At 37.9% G+C, this 22923-nt stretch overlaps 3 protein-coding genes and 1 long non-coding RNA gene across 7 annotated transcripts in view; 3 read left to right on the top strand and 1 right to left on the bottom strand.

Moving 5' to 3' along the window:
- The window catches only part of LOC134793440 (MAP kinase-interacting serine/threonine-protein kinase 1-like), a 362541-nt gene that overhangs the window by 156254 nt on the left and 183364 nt on the right, over positions 1–22923 (bottom strand). The window lies entirely within an intron of this gene.
- The window catches only part of LOC134793442 (NAD(P)H-hydrate epimerase), a 110837-nt gene that overhangs the window by 15443 nt on the left and 72471 nt on the right, over positions 1–22923 (top strand). For 2 of the 4 annotated variants that reach the window (XM_063765017.1, XM_063765020.1), the window contains exons 2-5: positions 14741–14943; positions 15183–15506; positions 15716–15985; positions 16190–16243. In XM_063765017.1, coding sequence (XP_063621087.1) covers positions 14741–14943; positions 15183–15506; positions 15716–15950 — 762 coding nt within the window. In that variant the 3' untranslated portion in view covers positions 15951–15985; positions 16190–16243. Of the gene's footprint in view, positions 1–14740; positions 14944–15182; positions 15507–15715; positions 15986–16189; positions 16244–21453; positions 21467–22923 lie in introns of those variants that run through there. The other 2 variants (XM_063765018.1, XM_063765019.1) reach the window with 2 other exon arrangements.
- Positions 332–6064, top strand: LOC134793972 (uncharacterized). Its single transcript, XR_010144603.1, has 4 exons — positions 332–982; positions 2030–2203; positions 5220–5312; positions 5954–6064. It is a non-coding gene; the product is annotated as an uncharacterized LOC134793972 (long non-coding RNA).
- On the top strand, positions 17338–21734 carry LOC134793443 (proliferating cell nuclear antigen). The gene is made up of 7 exons (XM_063765021.1): positions 17338–17481; positions 17712–17831; positions 18309–18415; positions 19050–19207; positions 19763–19879; positions 20403–20578; positions 21139–21734. Exons 2-7 carry the CDS (start codon positions 17718–17720, stop codon positions 21247–21249), a joined length of 783 nt encoding a protein of 260 aa, XP_063621091.1. The 5' UTR covers positions 17338–17481; positions 17712–17717; the 3' UTR covers positions 21250–21734.

Genomic DNA, 22923 nt, shown 5'->3' with positions numbered 1-22923 from the left:
GCGCGGGAAACGCGCGGTGCAATGCGGTGCGAGCGCTGAGGCGGGCGTTCGGCGGCCCTCTGTCGGTTGTATCGTCGACGATACGCCGAGCGGTAGGCATATTAGCGCGTGGCCTTGAGCGTGTGACGGAGGCCTGGTTCTGTGGCTTATGCGATGACTTTGATGCGTTCAAAATTAGATCCGAAAGGCAAAAAGTACATTTTTGTTGGGTATTGTCAGCATACAAAGGGTTATTATAATAGTGACGGAAATATAATAATGTGATATATTTTTAGAACCGGCTCTGAATGCCCTTTCATTTAATACCACACACGATTGGTTTCTGAACAAAAAAGTTTTTTTTTCCATACAAAAAAAGATGACGTCATAACTCTTCTACTTTTTTTCTTTTGGTGCTACGGGTCAAATTGATTCAAATGGTCTAAAGATAAATCGTACCGATTTTCATACCTTTAACACCATTTGCAGCTAATTCCCGAATTTCAGGCTGTACCGCTAACACTAGTAGTGAGTGGTAAATCATAAATCATTTATTTTTCGTGATAAACTTATTTTACATACAAAAGTAACAATGATAAGGTTAGACATAGGTACATAATTACATATGGTTTACCATGAAATGGGCTCGCCTCAGCATAATGCCGACCCGAGAGTCGGCGCTGGTCTTCCGGCGAGTCCATTTTTGTGGGCCACGATCACAGCTGTGGTACGTCTGATGATGCCAATTTGACATAAAATTCTCAGAGTACGAGCGATCGAACGAGTACGGTCATAATACATGATTCGTCTAGCTCAGGTGAATGTGATGATCCGGCCGATGCAACTTATATTCCAGAGGAGGAGAGTACGGATACTTCGGACAGTTCAACGGGTTCTCCACATTTTGGATTCCTAGCGGGCACGTCCGATCCAGATGCTCCACGGACTATACAAGAAGCACTGAGTGGTCCAGACGCTGACAATTGGAGGGAAGCAATGTCTTGTGAGTACAACTCATTATAAAAAAACATTTTATTTTTCTTCTCATTTTTTAAATACTTTTCGCGGTGGTACACCTACAAAAAAAATATGCATGAGTAGCCACTAATACCCACTACATACACATATAAAAATATTTGCATAAATCTTCGTGCGTCATGTCAAAAAATAACCTCCGCGAAAAGTATAAAAAAAAAACGAGAAGTAAAATAAAATGGTTTTTTTTTTATAATGAAGTATAAGGACATGATGCAGGTTAAACATATCCATTTTGTAGTCTATTTTATTGTTGTCAAATATAATTTTGTTTGGTTTATCTAACTTGAACAGTTTACAAAATATGACACTTTCAATGATACACTGATTATTTTACATTATCTTGAATAACTCGAAAACAAAAGAAGATCGAGGACTGATATTAACACATTCAATACCACTAAGTGCTACGGGTTACGCTCGTAGCGCGTAGCCACGGTTTCGCCGTATGTAGCGCGTAGTCGCTACGAACAGTGTACCCGACAGTCGGGTTCTTGGTGTTGAATGTGTTAAGCATAGAGTGTTCTTAGGACCTGCCAGTACACCACCTGAAAGAATGACCAAATCCGTCGTTGGGGGCACTTCTTGTTCGCTTAGCCTGCTAGACCCTTTGAAGCTTGTGGGTATGCTAGAAGTATCTTAGAATTATGATGATCGGTGAGCGAGCGAGTGAGTGAGTGAGTGAGTGTGTCAGTGTCGAAATTAAGGAACTTTGACGTACAATAATTCTTAAACTACAAGTTCAAATTGAATGTTTTTGAGATTATATGTAAAGCATGTTAAGCCCTATATGTCACTGAAAATTTAGGGTTCTAGCTTTAGCCAGCACAAAATTACAGGATGTCGAATACTCCCATGGAAACAGGACTTAATTTACCTAGGGGCAATCAAAGAGATGATACCTATGATTATAGAGGTCTTGTAGGTTCTCTTATGTATATTGCTATCTGTACCCGACAGACATCGCATACGCAGTTAGCTACTTGAGTCAATTTAATGAATCATTTACTTACAGAGACCCACTGGAAAGCAGCCAAAAGAGTCTTGCGCTACTTGAAAGGTACCTTGGATCTCCGTTTGACTTTTAAGAAAAGCAAGCAGCAGCTGGATATCACTGGATATGCGGATGCAGACTGGGGCAGTGACGACGTGGACCGCCGGTCGTACACGGGCTACGTCTTTAAAATAGGTGAGTCAGTAGTTACTTGGGAAAGTCGCAAGCAAAAAACAGTTAGCCTTAGCTCTACCGAAGCCGAATACTACTCTTTGTCAAATTCTTGTAAAGAGGGTTTGTTTATTAGTACATTTCTGAAAGAAATTATAAATAAAGAAATTGTACCGACAATTTTCAATGACAATCAGTCAGCGCTAAAATTGTGTAGAAGCTCTTTACATCATGCTAGGACCAAACATATCGATATACGGCATCATTTTATTAGAGAACTTGTAAATAGTAATAAGATTACTATTGAGTATCTGAATACTAATGATATGTTGGCAGATATACTGACAAAAGCGTTGTGTAAAGTTAAACACAGTAAGTTTGTGAGACAACTCACATTACTGTCATAGGTAAATGCATATAACTATGTATTCTATGTAATAATTGTGTTCTTAATGTAATTACCATCAGGGTTTTGTTGGTTTAGTCAAACATGATAGTGATTACATGAAATTAAAAGACTCGTTTATTTTATAAACATTTATTGAATTACTATTCATAATGTGGATAACTGAACTTTGTTGATACGGTGTAGCGAAAGTTCAGTGCATATGTTTTTGTTAATTTACTTAATGTTATAATGAAGTGTAGGTCACTACTTTATTTTTGTGTTTGTGTGTTTAAACAAGAGTGCTTTTGTTTAAGGGCCAGTGTTGGAAAGTGTCTTCGTAAACTAAAAGAATCTTGTTTTATAGGTAACTGCATAAACGCACGTGGAACAAGTCACAGAGTAAATAATAGTACTAGGTACAGAAGACTCACTCTCTAACAAAACGCGTCTGTTACGATCAGCACAGATATGGCCGCTAGGTGGCGACAGCGCCACGCGCGGCTTATGGCTTTCCCCAAAATTGGGGCGGAACGGATGTACTTTTAGCTACCTGTAGCAAAGCGACGAAATCGCGGAGTGAGCCACGTCTGAACAAGTAACACATTCGACACCGCGTACCCGACTCTCGGGCACTCGTAAACTTTACTCAGATGCCGGCATACCCGCTAGTCGGGCAAGAGCTATAAACCTACACGCGACGCCGAAGTGCCCGACAGGCGGGCAAGCATTGCATCTTCACTACCTCAGGGCTGCCACTGCCACTAACAGAAAAAAATGTACTTAAGTCTTCTGATTATTATGTGGTCGAAAAGTTGGTACAGTTGATTATTATATTTTATTACTTCACTTTGTATTTTTATTTACTTTACCTAATGCGATTACAAAATAAAAATTCTTATTAGTTGGTTACGTGAAATTGCATACACGGGTATGTATCAATAGAAGTTAGAATTTTCGTAAATCGTACAACCTAATTTGTGTTTACGAATATTTAGTAAGTATATATAGGTATACATCTATTTCATGAGTACTCATAGGATGATTTTTGTGAAACAACATTCGGAGAAAAATAAACCAAGAAATTCAACTAAGTACCTAACAACATTCTAACTTCTAAGCGGCAGTTCTCAGAAAAAGACAATAGGTCAGTCATCATAAAACAGCACTGCACTGCAACTGCGTGGAAGCAAAACGTAACAAGTAGCTTTGAATAGTTACGATAATTAGTACGTTCGTACACATACAATAAAGTCGCAACTTCTTTGACAAAAGAATGTAGTTACTGTGATCATACACTTAACCCTGGAGATGTTGTTTACCATCCCTTATCTATTTGAAGTTTGCGACCCGGGTTTTTTTTCAACCCGGTCTCGGTGTAAAATTGCAATCGGAGCCATTCCGTAATGGTTTGTGATGTGCTTCGGACGTTGTTGTGTTGTGTTAATTTTCATTTTGACGACTCTACTTGTTTTTTGGACAACTGTGATTTCTGCTTTCTTACTGGACTTTGTGGTTTTGCCTGTTGATGATTTGGCTTTGTGTGATTTTATTCATTTCCTACTGCCCCACTGAATGCATTGTGATAATTGATAAAACGGGGAGCCTAAACAGATGAGACAGCAGATTTAATTTTATCCACGTACTTATACGAAAGTTACTTGGCACAGCCCTGAGCGTCCGCCGCTTGCCCGACTAGCGGGTTCGCGGCGTGCGGCATTGAGGTCACGTCGTTGCCCGACTAGCGAGTACTGTCGGTTTCTGGGGTATTGTTTGAAATTTTGCCTGGTTGCGAAAGTGTTAAATGTTTGAATAAATATACAGCTTTTGTTCGCGTACGTGATGCCGTCACATTCGTTTCGACCTTTCTGCTGAACAGCCTCAATTTGTAATCAGTGCCTATTTCCTCGACAATATACATCTTCATATGGACTTATCATAGTTTCCTTTACGCCCAGATTTAACAATTCAAAAGATCTTGGGCTGGTCACACTTTGTGTAGTAAGAATTAGTTTTGATACTAGAAAATATTTTTGATTTTCTGTGCACACATAAGGTACCTAAGGAAATAAATTAAATATACGTTGACGAGCACTCAAAGTCAGCGCACATAATTTCTACCACTATGTAAAGTACAGTCAACGACAAACACACATGTTTACGATCCAATGTTTTGATTATATTGATATTTTCCAGAACTACTAGTTTATCTGTTTCTTTACACACTTATCCTGTTTATGAGATTATGGTATTAATAAATTCACATACTTTAATCAAAGTTATAGGCAAATGTTAGAACTAGCACTTAAAGTATCAAAATATCTAGAGCACCAACCTACTAAATTTTTTACGCTTGTAAACATTGCAGTTTTTCGTTATACAACGCTTCACGTCGACTTCGCACATCATCGTAATTGTTTACGAGCTTAAATAGTAGTTTGCGGACCTCACTCGGTATAGTAATTATTAATATTATTTAAAATAAACCCCTTATAAACCGCAAACAATTTGAATGAATGACATAAATTGACAACTGACTTTTAGCTTTTTTTTAAATCATAGACAATTGGTGATACAACAAAGAAATATCTGTCAACAATATTTGGCTGGCAAGACTCTATTTAGATTATAATTATATGCTTTGAATATTTACAGAATCATATATGCTCGAGCAACAGCTGTCAGGTCAAAGATTAAGTCACAAAGAAATATCCCAATCACGTAAAAGGAACCGGTCACACAGTTCAGGTAAATAGAGTTAATAATGTTAATATACTTGGTCAAGCAAATCTTGTCAGTAGAAAAAGGCGGGAAACACAAATTTTCTATGGGCCGATAACCCTTCGCGCCTACATTTTTAAATTTGCCGCCCTTTTCTACTGACAAGATTTGCTTGACCATCTATTATATGATGCACCAGTCACCTGCAATAATTTACGGGATGAATATAATAGGTCCTACTCAGCAACATTTAATATGGGACCAACCCCGAAATAGCGAAATATAATTGACGCTCCCATACAAAATATCAACAAAATGTTAAATTGGTATTTTCGTGTAAGCAATACAAGTAGACAGCAAGACCTGCCGTAGTCGAGTAAAAATATTAAAATGATATAGGTAGACCCTTATTGGCCCAGGGCCTGGCACTAGAAATATTAGAAAAATGTAAAGTTACATACCAGTACAGTGAGCTGCGAAAATGCATGGAGAAATAATGAATGAATTCATTGATTAAGTCGCCATACACTTTTACGGATACAGTACTTCTTAATAATTATCAACATTGTACAATACATTATGGCCCTTTAAACTTTCGACATAAGTATGCACGTGTTGTGCCAATTACTGCACTATTAATTTTTTAATTTATATATTTATATTTACAGACCCACCCCCACCTGCATCAAGACAGTCGCATTTACTGGGTCATGATTATTATAAAAAAAACAAGAGCAGCTTCCAATCACCTAAAACCTAAAAGAAAAAAGATATCTTTTCAGGTAAACTCTGCTTGTGTTTCTGTTTTCTTTTGCGTTGTTTCCTTTTATTGAGGTGTGTAATAGTATTTGTATTGTATTGTCAAGTTTGAGTCCTGATGATGAGATCCATCAGGAATCGAATGGACTCCTTAATAATTGTATAAGTAGTAGTAAGTGTAATTGGTATAAAAACTGTAACCGTTCTTGTGATATTAATAATAAATAATAAATAAGTAAATAAATAAATAGGTATTGTGACTTTAGTATCACTTCAATAAATCAAGCATATATATATATGTTTAAAAAAACCGGCCAAGTGCGAGTCGGACTCGCATTTCTAGGGTTCCGTACATAAGTCCGACTCACGCTTGACTGCACATTTCTAATAGGTTTTCCTGCCATCTATAGGTAAAGAACTATTATGTATTTTTTTCAAAATTTTAGACCCAGTAGTTTCGGAGATAAAGGGGAGGGGAATGGTCAGTTTTTGGCTATTTTCGTAAATAACTTCGAACCTATGTATTTTAAAATTATTAAAAAAACATGTCCCTCTTTGGGTCACTAATTTACATATGTGTATCAAATTTCAACTTAATTGGTCCAGTAGTTTCCGAGAAAATAGGCTGTGACAGACGGACAGACAGACAGACGCACCAGTGATCCTATAAGGGTTCCGTTTTTTCCTTTTGAGGTACGGAACCCTAAAAACGTGGCATTTGATGAAGTGGAACTGCTGATGATGATCAGATTGAAATTCTTCAACGACGCCTAGTTCACGTTAGGTTTTTACTTTTTAGCAAACATCTTAGAGATGGTAACTCCTTATTACCAAATGTAATAAAATATTTTATTCATATTTACAGAGCCATCTACATCGAGACAGTCACATTTACTAGACCATGATTATTCTAAAAAAAAGAAGAGCATCCTCCAATCACCTAAAAGAAAAAAGTTATCTGCTAAAGGTAAACAGGACTGTGTATTTACATAAAGATTTCAAAATTAGAAGGATCCTTCCGTTGTTCTTCAGGGTTCCGCACCCAAAGGGTAAAAACGGAACCCTATTACTAAGACTCCTCTGTCCGTCTGGCACCAGACTATATCTCATGAACCGTGATAGCTAGACAGTTGAAATTTTCACAGATGATGTATTTCTGTTGCCGCTATAACAACAAATACTAATAAAAAATAAGTTCAAAAACTAAAACCCGACTACTACTGCAAATGGTATGAAACAATATAGATATTCTTAACTAAAAATATAATACAGGAAATATAGTCCCCAATCCGCATTGGGCTAGCGTGGGGACTATAGCCCAAGCCCTCTCGATGAGAGGAGGCCTGTGCCCAGCATTGGGACGCTTATAGGCTGAAATTATTATTATATTATTATAATTTTTTAAATTAAAAAAATACAACGTAATATAATTTACTGTTTTCTTTATATATTTACAGAGATTCAAAGGATCGCCGTGGTCGTATGCCACGCGATTATTAACTTTAAGGTAACGTGACATACGACCACGGCTATCCTCTGAATCTCTGTAAATTTATAAAAAAAATAGTAAATTATCTTACATTATATTTCTTAATTAAAAAAATGATAACATTAATAATATTTCCTGTATGATATTCTCAGATGCAAATTCTATCTTGTTTCATACTTTTTAGAGCGCGATTTGCAGTAGTAGTCGGCTAGTCGGGTTTTAGTTTTTGAATTAATTTTGGGGTCATGATTTCGTACTAATGACTATTTGAAGCCACTTTATATTACTTTTGCGAAGGCATCGTCAATACAGAAATGCACGCAGAGCGCCGCATATATCGGGCTACGCCCGACTCCTTTGGCTTTGGAACGCGTACACCGCGCCACGTACGTTGGGCTACGCCCGACGCTTTTAGTATATGACGCTCATAGTACATAATATATATTAACGTTCGTGACTTTATAACCTCTAGAGGGCGCCGTGTTCAAATTGTTGTGACGTCATATAGCCTATAACCAGCGGACGACAGACGATTCGAATGACATATCGACATATCGTTTGTCAAATTATAATGAGTACTTTAGAAGTTATGAGGGAACAGATGAACATACATACATACGAGTACATACCCACATACATACCGGTCAAAACTCGGAGGGTCAAAATCATAACCCTCCTTTTGCGTTGCCGTAGTCGGGTAAAAAGTACAGAACCCTTGGTGGGCGAGTCCGACTCGCACTTGTCTATTTGTTACTCCATACGGTAAAGTGCGAGTCGGACGCGCGCACGACAGGTTCCGTACCATTACGGTAAAAAAATCACATTTGTTGTATGGGAGCGACACTTATATATTTATTTTATTCTGATTTTAGTACTTGTTGTTATAGCTGAAATACACTGTGAAAACTTCAACTGTCTAGCTATCATGAGATACAGCCTCAACAGCGATTTTCTTTAACTTTTTATCTGCAAATAATTGGGCTATTTGTTGAAATTGAACTGCTCATGAAAACTAGAATGAATGAAACTCCTCTAAGGCAAAATATTTTTGAAAGTCTTGATGCACTATGGTTGAAAATAATTTAAATGGCATTTAAAATTATTGATTTCAATTTATATTTTATCAGAAATAAAGAAGTATTGTGGTATTATTATATTATGGAAAGGAACTATATGATCTTTATGTTTATGTTTTTCGTTGAAATAACTCGGTTAAATAAGGTATAAATTTTATTTTACAGATTTACAAGTGTCACCTCGAAAAAGAAAATTATTAAAAAAAAATGATTTCTACAAGCAGAAAATATCAACATTGCGTGAAGGAAATGTAATGCCCCGCATAAAATCATTAGCTCTGAAGACCTTAATAACTGCGTATTTACGCAATAACCGTATAAATGCGCGAGGAAAAAGATGGACCCCAATAGAAAAAGCATTGGCAATAGCGATTTACAAGAAATCTCCCAGGACATATCGTCATTTGTTACAACTGGTGGCCTTGCCCAGCATTAGGACATTACAAAGTCAACTTCAAAACATGGAATTAGAGCCGGGCATCAGCCCGACTATAATGAATCATTTAAAAAAGAAGGCGACAGCAATAACTGAAAAAGATAGGCTGGTCGCTTTACTTTTTGACGAGATTGCTTTGAAAAAGCGTCCGATTTTAAACACCAGATCAGATAAAGTTGAAGGATTTACGGATTTAGGAGAAACTCGATACAGAAGTGCAGAAGTGGCAGATCACGCCTGTTTTCATGGTACAAGGCTAACATAAAAAACTGAAGCAACCGATAGCCTACTATTTTGTTAAGGGGGCGCAAAACCTTGCTGGTATTATTAAAGACATAATAAAGGCACTTGTTGATATTGGTTACACGGTGGTTACCACAGTATGTGACCAAGGACCCACTAATATTGGCAGTTTGAATTTACTCAAAAGGTGGTGTGGCATCCCAACTACTACCAATTATTTCATATTGGATGATAAGAGAGTTTATATAATGTTTGATATTCCGCATTTACTGAAATCGGTAAGAAACAATTTTCATAATGGAGGAGAAATTGTAATAAACGGGAAAAAAGGAAAGTGGTCTCACCTGCGAGAAGTGGCGGAAAAAAATAAAAGTACCTTATATTTCAAAAAACTAACAGCCCTACACGTGAATCCTACATTTCGGTCGAAAATGAAAGTAAAACTAGCTGCTCACGTGCTCAGTAATACCGTCGCTGCTATTTTAAAACAGATGGCTGAGAAGCACGGTGATGATGATGTTGAGAAAGCTCAGGAAATCTCGGATACTGCCCATATCATAGAAGATCTTGATAGGCTTTTTGATTGCAATAATGGTCCCTCGTCCAGAAAAGACATTATCAAGGGCCGACGAGAGAATGTTTCCAAGAAAACTAACCAGCGGGCTCAGCACGGTTCCATTTTTATCGACTATCACTATGCGCGTCCCTTTCGCACTTACATACTTGTTAGAACGTGACAGGCATGGTGACAAGGGATAAAAACGCGACCGTGCTAAGCCGCCAGGTCGAATTGTGGAGACATTATAAACAAGTCATGAGTACTATGTATTTCCTAAAGACTGATAGTTTTTTAAGACTGAAGAACATCCGATGCGTACAGGGATACATTACCTCCTTATCATCATTGGAAGACATTTGGAAGTATATTGAATCAAAAGGATTCAAGTACTTAAATCTTCGGCAGCTAAATCAAGATAGCTTAGAAAATCTTTTCGGAATGATTAGGCAACATTGTCCCACAAGTCGAAACCCAACGTGCCATCATTTCACAGCCGCCTTATTGACAAATTAAATCTTTGCGTATTAGTAGATACATTTACCTCATATTTTGAAGCTGAAATCAAACCGATTCATGAGAGACATATTACTGAGAAAGCTGTCATGGTCATGCTGACGAAATGTGATAATATGCTATGGATATGTAATGATCACAAAGCTCGTCTTCTCCGTGTACTGTTAGTTCGTCAGTCATCTTTTAATCCGAAACGAATGCCATAGAGCAAATCTAGCTTTCGTTAAATCTGAAGAACCAACTGCTGACATTCAAAAGGTCACAGCAACAAGGTACATCAAAATAATAAAACAATAAAAACAGCTTGTCATGGATAAAGCCAATCACTTAGAGTTAGTCCATAAGTTCTGTCAAAAAGGTTTTTACTGATAAAAAGGTTATACTCGTAGGTACCTACAGATTCCTTATTATTCGTACATATACGTATAATTGAAAAATTTATTAAAGGTGAATTCATTCCTATATATTTTTTCTACTCGTCGACTGTAATTCTTTAATTAAGGTTTCGTATACCAAACTGCAATTGGGTACTTTTAATGTACGGGTTCCCAACTCAACTATAATATTCATTTCGAAAAAAACCATACCTCAAATTCATTATTTATTTTAGGTTGTATAGTAGAAACAACGCATTAGAAACGCGCATGATACACCATTAATATAGCAACATCCATAGACTACGAAAACCGCTTAGCGTTTCTTGTTAGTTTCCATAGGTTACGGTGGCAAAATCGAGAACAAAAACTGTCTAAAAATTGAATTTAACAAGGAGCAAGTACCAGGGCCTCATGAGTTACAAGAAGGTGTCGTTGGCCAACCCGCCGAGACGCGTACGTGTATGAAGGTATCGCAGCTGCTCGGAGGGTAACTTAGCTGTATACTTTTGGTTTGTTTAACTATATGATTCTACTAGTTTAAAGTGTTATTTTTGTTGAATCGTAGAAATATACAATAGTGATACGAGTATAATCAATCTTTTCAATCTCGTACCTCGCTTAGACAATTCTCTATTATATCACGATTGTATTGTACTATTAACGTAATTTTCTTTCGCAGTTTTGGAGCGCGCTGGTGGCCTAGTGGTAAAAGCGTGCGACTTTCAATCCAGACGTCGCGGGTTCAAACCCCAGCTCGTTCCAATGAGTTTTTAGGAACTTATGTACGAAATATCATTTGATATTTACCAGTCGCGGTGAAGGAAAACATCGTGAGGACACCGGACTATTTCCCATAAGGCCTAGTTTCCCCTCTGGGTTGGAAGGTCAGATGGCAGTCGCTTTCGTAAAAACTAGTGCCTACGCCAATTCTTGGACCCAAGGCTCATATGAGCCGTGGCAATGTGCTGGGATAATGCGAGGAAGATGAATTTGCTTCCGCAGGTTTGCATAATTCGCACAAATTTCGTTTTATGATTATGACAGAGCGTTAGCGAAGGTCTCCAGTCAGATTTTCCGGATGTTCTCCTCTGCAGGTCGTATTTTTAATCGATTTTCGTGAAATTTTGTGAGCCGGTTTGGTAATTAAGTAGATTTTTTTTTCGTAAGAACTAAGAAAATTATAGGTACTTAACCCTCCCTACCTTTGGTTACTAGAACTAGCGTAAGACAAAGACAGTATGATTCTCTCTGTCTATGTTTGAAATTTGACAGTCCCGTGCCAAATTATTAAAATAGGACATTCTATATCCACTAGACTAGTTTATTAATTACCCATTTAGACCGGGAGATAGTGACACATTTTACTGGGTCATTTGTACCAGTATGGCGGTTCGTCAGGCGTCTAGGTACGTAAAGAACGAAATAAAAATGATGGTCATAGCGCTGGTACCGGCGGCCCAATCGCGTGGGCGTTAGTCGAACGTGTCGGATAAAATACGAGTGTCGAACGATTTGTTCCACAAAAATCCTCGTATTATTCGATAGTCCATAAAAAAGAAGTAGACGGTAGCGTAATGCCATACTTCTCCGGTGTGACTTACAGCCCGCCATACTGAGGCGAACACATTAATTAAAAAAAAAAACAATTAAATCATTTGTGCCAAGCTAATTTTTGCACAGGTGATCATCGTCGAGCAGCCATTCATGGACATCACCATGCCATACTTTTCGGATGGTTCCAAATGGCCGCCATACCGCCGCAAAGGAGTTAATTTTTTTTATTGCTAAACGATTTGTACCATCTTGTAATTTTTTTTTCAAGACTTTCTGTGTGATCATAAATGGAAATCTCATAATGCCATACCTGTAGGAGGTGGCAAATGTATACAATATTTTTTTTTTTTTTCAAGTATGGTGCCCCTTTTTCCCCCTATTAGAAGTATGGCAAATATAATAATGGTCACATTGCATCATATAATTTCCAAAAATCCAAATGCCATACTGGTACAAATCGTCAAAAAACTGTTTTTTGTTTTAAGTCTCACAGTCGTCCGCCCCGTAGTTATAATCTGAAATATATTTTTTTAGGTACAATTGTATCCAAACAAACAGAATATGATGATGCCATGCTGTAAAAAAATATTTTACGTATACATAGTCGTATTTTTGAAACGTGGCGATTAAATAAGTTTTTCAAGTATGGCAGCACTTTATCCCCCTACTATAAGTATGGCAATTATAATAACGGTCACATTTTATCAAATACTTTCCAAAAATTTAAATGCAATACTGGTACAAATCGTTTAACAAAAAAAAAATTAACTCCCTTGCGGCGGTATGGCGGCCATTTGGAACCGTCCGAAGAGTATGGCATGGTGATGTCCATGAATGGCTGTTCGACGATGATCACCTGTGCAAAAATTAGCTTGGCACAAATGGTTGAATTGTTTTTTTTTAATTAATGTGTTCGCCTCAGTATGGCGGGCTGTAAGTCACACCGGAGAAGTATGGCATTACGCTACCGCCTACTTCTTTTTTATGGACTATCGGAAAATACGAGGATTTTTGTGGAACAAATCGTTCGACACTCGTATTTTATCCGACACGTTCGACTAACGCCCACGCGATTGGGCCGCCGGTACCAGCGCTATGACCATCATTTTTCTTTCCTTCATTACATGCTTAGACCCCTGACGAACCGCCATACTGGTACAAATGACCCAGTAAAATGTGTCACTATCTCCCGGTCTAATTTACCCGTTGACTAGTCGGAGGGATTTATTTTCAAAGTTTTTATTGTACATAAGAATCATTTTTTAATAATTATACGCAATAAAATTCGATTACATATTTTTATTTCATAATTCAAATTCAAAATGGCATATTTACAACGCGTTCGTACATTGAATCCTGAACGAAACAGGATTCTAAAATAGAATCTTGAGCGTAGTAAGGGATTCAAGTGTTTATGCCCAAGATGGAAATAATGTTGCTACCTATGGCACATACAACTTTTAACATCACCAATGAGGAAATTATTATATTCTAAAATATTATTTAACCTTAAAAAATATGCTCCTGCTCCTAGCAGGGAAGAATAGTGCCACTTTGATCCCTCCTAGCGAGAAAAACAAGCCCTTTTCACATCAACTATTCGAAAAAAGGGGTTTTTCTTCTCTGCTAGGAGGGATCAAAGTGTTACTTTTCTTCCCTGTTAGGAGGGATCAAAGAAACACTTTAGTTCTATAGGACGTTTATTTTTCTGCATATATTTTTAGCTTAAATCATACTTTCGAATTCATCGCTTCGTTCAGAATTCTATGTACGCCCTCGCCGTAAATAATATGTCATTTTGCTCCATCCTCCAAAATATTTCTGGTCCACATTTAAGTCCAACCATGTACCTATTAGTCCACTCAAAGAACACTTTAAATAACGTACGACTTAAATGTGGACTCGATCCTAACCTGAGTACGAAATTTGTTGACGAGGAGCCTATGTTTCAACCATACCCATTTTATCGATATCGATAAAATACGCAAGCGTGTAGGATACTACACTATGTAAGTCTGTTATGTTGGTACTATTGTTCTTTGACAGTTCTTTGTCGTACATGTTGGTAATGATTGGATAACCAAACATACACACAGACTAATCAAATCGCTAGTATGGAAGTCCCGTCTCTTAAAACGTAGTGATTATATTCTCTTTGGTACACAAAAACAGATCGAGGTGTGAAAGATGTGTAGTGTGTTATTGCTATGTATTTGTGTCGTCATTACAGATTGGATTTTGTATGTTGTATATTTTGTGTTTGTATGTGTAGGTGTGACAAGTGCGACTGTGCACGCCCCCCCCCCGCGCGAAAAATGAAATGAAAGATATCGCTTGGGCCCCTCCCTTCCGATGTGTCGGAAGCCGGTGTTGCTCGAAGAAATAAGTAAATAACCAATACAATTCGATATCATTACAAGTACATTTGTTAATAATCTGATAATTTTAGTTGCGGGCAGCCAGCGTGTGGGGTAACGGGATGACGGGTGTGAAACAATGCAGTAGCGGCCGGGTGAGCTACCTCACGCAGTCTAACGCAGCGGCGCTGGACCAGGACTTATTCAATGAGTACAAATTCAGCGTTGACCAGTTGATGGAGCTGGCTGGATTGAGCGTGGCGACAGCAGTGGCAAAAGTCTATCCGCCTCAAACGTAAACCTTGTTTTTTTGTCCTTTCTTATAAAGTCTACTATTTTATTTTGTATTTTACCTAGCTAGTTACAATTATTTATACCACTGTTGAAGAATCATAATTTTATTAAGTTTATTTTGGAATGCAGGTAGGATTATAATAAATACAAGTTTTTTTTCTCTTTGAGAAGAAGAAAGTCTTACTTATTTATTTATTATTCAAGAACAAATGTAAAAATTTGTGTACTTACTTTTTTCAGTCATCAATCTGCCCTAATAATCTGTGGCCCAGGCAACAACGGAGGTGATGGCTTGGTGGCAGCCCGCCACATGGCTCTGTTTGGATACTCAGTGGCAGTCCACTACCCTAAACGCACACCCAAGCCCCTCTATGAGAACTTACTAGAACAGTGCAAGCAATTTAATGTGCAAATTGTTGATAATTTACCACCAGTAACAGAGTTAAAACAAAGTTACAAAGTACTTGTAGATGCACTGTTTGGATTTAGTTTTAAACCGCCAGTCAGAGAGCAGTTGAAACCTGCACTGGATGCTTTGATTAATGCAGGACTACCAGTTTGCAGGTATTTATCTTTTTTATTCCTATTGACCAACTTTTTGTTCTTCTACAGTTGAATAAATATAATTTGCACTGATCTCAATTGGTGAATTGAATTGGTGAACATTATATTTCATAAAATACAATATGTACAAGCAGATTTGATCAAAAAATAGACTAGTAATTTTTCTTTTTTACTATTCTTTTTTACTAACATGGTATTTTATTTTACAGTGTAGATATTCCAAGCGGATGGGATGTTGAAACTGGACCAGGCAATGAACCAGCATTAAAACCATCTCTTCTGATCTCTTTATCAGCTCCAAAGCTTTGTGCAAAACCAGAATTTCTGCAGGATGCAAAACATTATCTTGGGGGCAGATTTCTGCCACCAGGAATTGTTTCAAAATATAATTTGACTTTGCCACCTTATCCAGCTCAGGAACAAGTGGTTCAGTTGTCTTGCTAACATTTCTATCATGTAGCAATAGGCTGTTAAATTAGGTTAAGTTTTATTTATTTTTAACAAGCAGAGATGTCTGCGTACGATGCTATTAAGCTTAGAATAAATTTAAAAGTGGAAAAATTACCCAAGACACCCAACCCACACCAACACCCAACACAGTAATTTTTCCACTTTTTTTATTCTAAGCTTAGGCAAGCCTAAACCTTTTTTATGCTAACCTAAGGTTATAGTCCTTGGTCTAGGTTAAGTTGTTGGTGTAATTTAAAGGGAAAATAAAATGTTATTATACTTCCAAATCTTGTGTTTCATTGCAATCATTGCTTATGATTCTTATATTTCTTATGAAATTTGAAAATGTTAATAGCATTTATTTTTAATTATAATGTACTTTTTTGCTGCTAAAGGCGTATCCATATTAGTAAATTGTTCGCCAATCTGATTAAATTGCCCTCCGATAATGACCGATATTACCGATAAAATGAGGTGCGGAAGCAAGAATACCAGTTTGTGAGGCCAGTATTTTTGTACTGGAGCATTTTTTTCAATTTAGAGGCCTCTAATTTCATCATAAATGTAAAATTGGAGATTGACGCCAATTTAATTTCTGATCAAATTGACCGATTTGATCAGTCTCGTCTGGATACAGCCCTTGCTACACGGTCGCCGACAAGCCTTCAGACCACGTGGCCTTGGTCCGTCCCGGACCGTGTAGACAGTTGTTTCCAACAAAATTTGACCAAAACTGACCAAGGTCAGGCGGTTAGAAGGCTTGTCGGCGACTGTGTAGCAAGGGCTTAACCCTGTGCTCGTTGTCCAAATAATTTTGATGTAAAAAGGAGCCCATTTCTAATAAATTATTGCGTTCAAGTATTTCAGTCATTCAGTGCACTCAATAATTTCAAATTTCGCCGCTCTTGTTCAACAGACAGGTTTGCCAACATTACTAACTAAACATTTAAATATAAAAACCGGGCAAGTGCGAGCCGGACTCGCGCACGAAGGGTTCCGTACCATGATGCAAAAAAAAAACCAAAAAAAAAGCAAAAAAAAAAAACGGTCACCCATCCAAATACTGACCACTCCCGACGTTGCTTAACTTTGGTCAAAAATCACGTTTGTTGTATGGGAGCCCCATTTAAATCTTTATTTTATTCTGTTTTTAGTATTTGTTGTTATAGCGGCAACAGAAATACATCATCTGTGAAAATTTCAACTGTCTAGCTATCACGGTTCGTGAGATACAGCCTGGTGACAGACGGACGGACGGACAGCGAAGTCTTAGTAATAGGGTCCTGTTTTACCCTTTGGGTACGGAACCCTAAAAAACTAGTACTATTCGAGTCACTTTTTAAAACGCGGAAGCTAGACCACGCGCCAATAGCTACATGATTGACGTTTATAACTGTCACTTTCATTTCGCGCCATTTTTTCCCTCCACCGGCTGTCACAAAGCTCGTGAGGTCAGCACCCAGCGTCATTTATTTAGTTTCAAGGCATTTGTTCTTGTCGCAATCCCGCAAATTTTCTGTAAAACGTGAGTATTCTTGTGCAATATAATCCTCAACATATGTGTACATGCTTTGGTGCATTGGAAACAGTGAACTAACTTACAAATTCCGTTACTTGCGTTGCTCGCTACGTGCCATGTTTTCTTTGTTACCGACGCTTGTAGTTGAACCACTAGTTTCAAACTTACGCGATTAACTTAAAGAAATGCTACATTCGAAAGTATAGTGTAAATTAATTGTGTTATCTCATTACTAGGTAACAATGTTCGAGGCACGTTTACTCCGAAGCTCAATCCTCAAGAAGGTGCTGGAAGCCATCAAAGATCTGCTAACACAAGCCACGTTTGACTGCGATGACAATGGAATTCAGTTACAGGTAAATTCCTTTGTCTGTTTATGGATTAACATAGCCTAAGTTCTCATATACTTTTAAAGAACTATTTCTTTCATGACCTAAATGAAACTGTATTCAGTATCTCTTTGATAATCTTTTGCATGATCCCAATAAATAACCACATTTGGTCTCAAAGTCTTATAGTTAACTGCACCTAGACAATTTAGATCAGCGGTTGCAAACCATAGCTGTTAACTTCCATGTTAACACCTGTTACACCATTATTATAATGACTGAAAATTATGAAATTACAGTCAGAATGAAATAGATATGACAGCTAGAAATTGTAGCCTAGAATGGCTAAATATTAGAACACATCTTTTATTTCTATGGTTACTTTACAAAGGTGTGTTTTAATGCTTTTGGTCATCACCTCATCACTGTCTATTTTGATGCTGACTGCACCACATTAGGATTTTGAAAAGTAACAGCTGGTTTATAAATTTTGTATTCTATTAGGCCATGGACAACTCCCATGTGTCTCTGGTGTCCCTCACTCTCCGTGCCGATGGCTTCGACAAATACAGATGCGACAGAAACATTTCCATGGGCATGAATCTGGGGAGGTAAGTATATAACATTAAAAAATTTAATCATCAAATTGTTCTTAACCCTTCAACTGGCATACATCATTTTAGAGATCTTAGTGCCACTTGCACCATCCCACTAAACCCAGGCGTGGCTCACTCTGCGATTTCGTCGCTTTGCAACAGGTAGCTAAAAGTACATCCGTTCCACACCAATTTTGGTGGCTAGCCATAAGCCGCGCGTGGCGCTGTCGCCACCTAGCGGCCATATCTGTCCTGATCGTAACAGACTCGTTTTGTTAGAGGTGAGTCTTCTGTACCTAGTAGTATTATTTATTCTGTGCTAAACCGGGGTTAGCTGTTAACAGTTTAACCCAGTGTAACTGTAGGTTTAACCGGTTAACCCCGGGTTAGTGGGATGGTGCAAGTGGCGCTTAGAATTATAACTGACTATTAATTCAATTTCAATTAGATCTTATCCCATGATTACAGATTTATGAGTATATTGTCAGTAGAGTAATAAGCATTCAATTTAAATTTCAGATTTTACTTTTAGATCCAAACTAGATTTTTTTTTAATGTACATAATTTGAACCAGTTTCAAGGAAGAAAAAGAATAGCAGCATCAAATACTAATTATAATTAAATAAATATTATACTTTATTTTCCACAGCATGTCCAAGATCCTCAAATGTGCAGGCGACAAAGACACAGTGACCATGAAGGCGCAAGACAATGCGGACACAGTCACATTTGTCTTTGAGAGCCCCAACCAGGAAAAAGTCTCAGATTATGAAATGAAACTTATGAATTTGGACCTTGAACATTTAGGTAAGTTGTATGAAGATAAAAGAGAAAGATTTAAAATGTGTGCCCTCCTGTTTTCACTTTATTAGAGTTAAGATTTTCATTTATTGATGCAGACTCGTGTTTGTTTCAAATTGCGCGTCTAATTAACGTATTAACGTAACTTATGCCGGGGCCACACTAACCGGAAACGCCGTTGATTATCGCGATAATTGACACTTCATACTGCCACACTGGGATTATCGCGATAATTAACGGAGTTTCCCGTTAGTGTGGCCGGTGTGGCCCCGGCATTACACTTTCATTTCATTTTTTGCTTTCATTGTACAGTCGCCCACACTGTTAACTGTACATCGGTGGACCTTATGCCTTTTGTAATAAGGTCCACTGATGTATAGTCAGGAGTGTTACTGTGTGTACTACAGTTATATTTTTATACGAACGGCTGATATCAAAATGTATGCTTTTCCTAGAATTAAAAGTAAATATAATATTAAATACCAATTTGGGTAATTTCACCTAAACTACCGACTTCCCAATTCATAATTTCCCAGTTTAATAAAATGTAATATGATACAGGTATTCCCGAGACTGAGTACAGCTGCACAATCCGCCTGCCCAGTGGGGAGTTCGCGCGGATCTGCCGGGACCTCTCCCAGTTCGGCGAGTCCATGGTCATATCTTGCACCAAGGAGGGTAAGAATTTCTATATTTAACTAATATTAACAGGTTGCGAGTCCAGTGGGCCCTTTTAAAAGCCTGTAATGTAATACAGATAAAACCCTGTCGTAAAAATATGATTGTAAGAGACTTCTTTTTGTGTTATATATTGAAAATCAGCCTTCAGGAGAAAGAGAGAGAGCACATATGAAGGCAAATATTCATTGTAAGCAGTATCTTAAACAAAACACAATTTACTATATTTTATATGTAATGCAAAGTTTTTAAATATTATTATAACTATTCTGAAATATCTTTTTTGTTAATTTACATACATACTATGAGAATAATAGGAAACAAAACAGGTAATTATCGAATTATTTTTAACACACTAATACAGAGAAAAATCTTCCCGGCAATGGTTCTTTATGTCCGATTCTTGTCTCTGTACCTGTTTAATTCCATCCCTTTTGCTGTAAACTCTGAAATCTCTAAATCATGATATTTACAACACACTTACTTTGTACCTCCATCTTTATATAAACTTTTCCAACCTCAGGTGTGAAGTTCTCATCGACGGGTGACATCGGCTCCGCCAACATCAAGCTGGCGCAGACCGCATCCGTCGACAAGGAGGAGGAAGCTGTGGTTATCGAGATGGACGAGCCCGTCACCCTCACGTTCGCGTGCCAGTACCTCAACTACTTCACCAAGGCCACGTCGCTGAGCCCGCAGGTATTTACCTCTTTTGGACAGACTGGTGTGATTTATCTATTTCACAACAAAATGATGCAATGGTGGCGCGTCCGACGTGTGCTTTACAGTCTAGTCATGGCATAATAGACTGCCAAACGTAACAGCCTTAGCACTTACGTTTTACACTACCATAAGCGCGCTCAATTTTATGATGTCTTTCACGCGCCCAAGTTTATAAAAAGTTAACATAACGGCCAACGGTCCCCTGCGATCTAAACCAAATTGTTGTTCTACCTTAGTGAGCATCTCTGGCTGCGTTCTGCCGTTCGCAGTCGCCTCTAAGTAACTTATGATCTTATGAGACCTATTCTGAGCGACCATGACACTATTCTTATCCAATCACAAGCGACCCGCCGCGGCTTCGCAGGGGTTAACAAATTATACACCTAAACCCTCCTCAAGAATCACTCTATTGATGTGTGCGCATGAAAATCCGTTCAGTAGTTGAGTTTATCGCGAACAAACATACAAACAGACAGACGCGGCGGGGGACTTTGTTTTATAAGGTGTAGTGATTTACAGTACTCAATTTTGCACAGGTCCAACTGTCCATGTCTGCTGACGTCCCGTTGGTGGTGGAATACCGCATCCAAGACATCGGCCACATCCGCTACTATCTCGCGCCCAAGATCGAGGAGGAAGACAGCTAGACTAATCGCCATTAGGCGGGTCCACACAGAACGAGTCGCCTCGCGAGGAATTTGCCGCGCGAAGCCTCGTCCGAGGCATTACGGCCGAGGCACGTCTACACAGACCGAGGTGCTTCGCGCGGCAATTTCCTCGCGAGGCGGCTCGTTCTGTGTAGACCCGCCTGTTAAGTATAATGCTAATGTTAATCCACACTATTAATTTAGGTTTTATACAGCATCAGTTACTGTTATCATGTCTTTGTGATTGTCAATTTCGAGAATAAATTTAGTTAATTACATTTTCTGGCTATAGAAGTTTGAAAGTAGCTGGCCCATTTCTTCATTTAGCGAGTTAAAGTTAAATATAATTGTGGGTATGACCTAACTTTCCAGATTTGTTAGCTAGACTGCTAAAATGAGCGGGACTCGCGCAAGTATTGTCACGACTGATATAAATTATGCTGTTTTTGTACTATGTTGCACAATATACGTAATTCCATAAACCATTTTTGAGTATAATTTGCTACGTCCAATCATACTTCCAAGAACAATATTACATAATTATAACCATGATATATAAGCCAGGCATTTACAAACTGTCCGGAACATGAAAACGTAACGTTACATTAACCTTTTGAACGCCACAGACGGCAATTGACGTCAATGCAAAATCGTGACAACGACGCCAAAGACGGCATTTGACGTCGATCGTTTTTTGATGAAAATCTATTGAAAAACACCCCACTTTAGGTTGGCATTATTTATTCACAAAGTAAATTTTACCCCCGTGGCGTCAGTGGCACGGCAAATGGATGCGCCGTTTGGCGTTCAAAAGGTTAAACAATCCGTCAGAAAGGAAACAGAAGAGTCAAAGGTCTGGCCTTGGCCCTCAGCTTAAGCAAATGTTATGTGACGATCAAATTTAAATAAAACACAAGATTATTTTTAGGAAAATTTATATTGACATTCCATCATATATCAAATACTACACAGTATCTCAAATCATGTCCATGTTTCACATGAGTATTTAATCTGAAATATGACTAAGAAATCCATACTTATTATTACAGAAAGCTCACAACATAAAATCATTCTAACACAAATGGAATGTAAAACTTACGTCTATTCAATAATTTAGCAGGTTCTAAACCTTAAGTTTTAAATAATATTACATCTACAAATGCCTTTGGTCTTTATGTACTAGCCAACGCGGTAAAATCTGTGAATTCTTAGGGAAAATGTACAATTTCATGCAATAATGAGATGTTCTTCAAACGTATATAATCATCATCAGATTAAATAAATTTAATCACAATGATAATTTTATAAACCTATGTTTTAATAGGCGGATCTACACAGAACGGCGCATTGCCTTGGCGAGGCACGTCTCCACCGACCGAGCTGCTTCGCGCGGCAATTTCCACGCGAGGCGACTCGTTCTGTGTGGACCCGCCTTATTAGACAATAACATTCACTGTGTATTTCTTTCATTTCCATATATCAAATACATTATAAGTATAGTAATCTATTTTACGGGAATGTTACTAGCGAAGGCGGAATTATTGAATCACAAAATAGCTCTTAAATGGCAACGTGACTAGACCATATTAAACTTACAAAGTCGTACAATAAGCATAACACAGATTGAAAAATAAAATATATATCCTGTTCCCGAAAGAAAGCAGTTGGAGGCAA

The sequence above is a fragment of the Cydia splendana genome, chromosome 9 (genome assembly GCF_910591565.1).
Source record: "Cydia splendana chromosome 9, ilCydSple1.2, whole genome shotgun sequence".
Classification (NCBI taxonomy): Eukaryota; Metazoa; Arthropoda; class Insecta; order Lepidoptera; family Tortricidae; genus Cydia; species Cydia splendana.
Note: the sequence above shows the minus strand (reverse complement) of the source record. Positions and strands in the feature narration are given on the sequence as shown.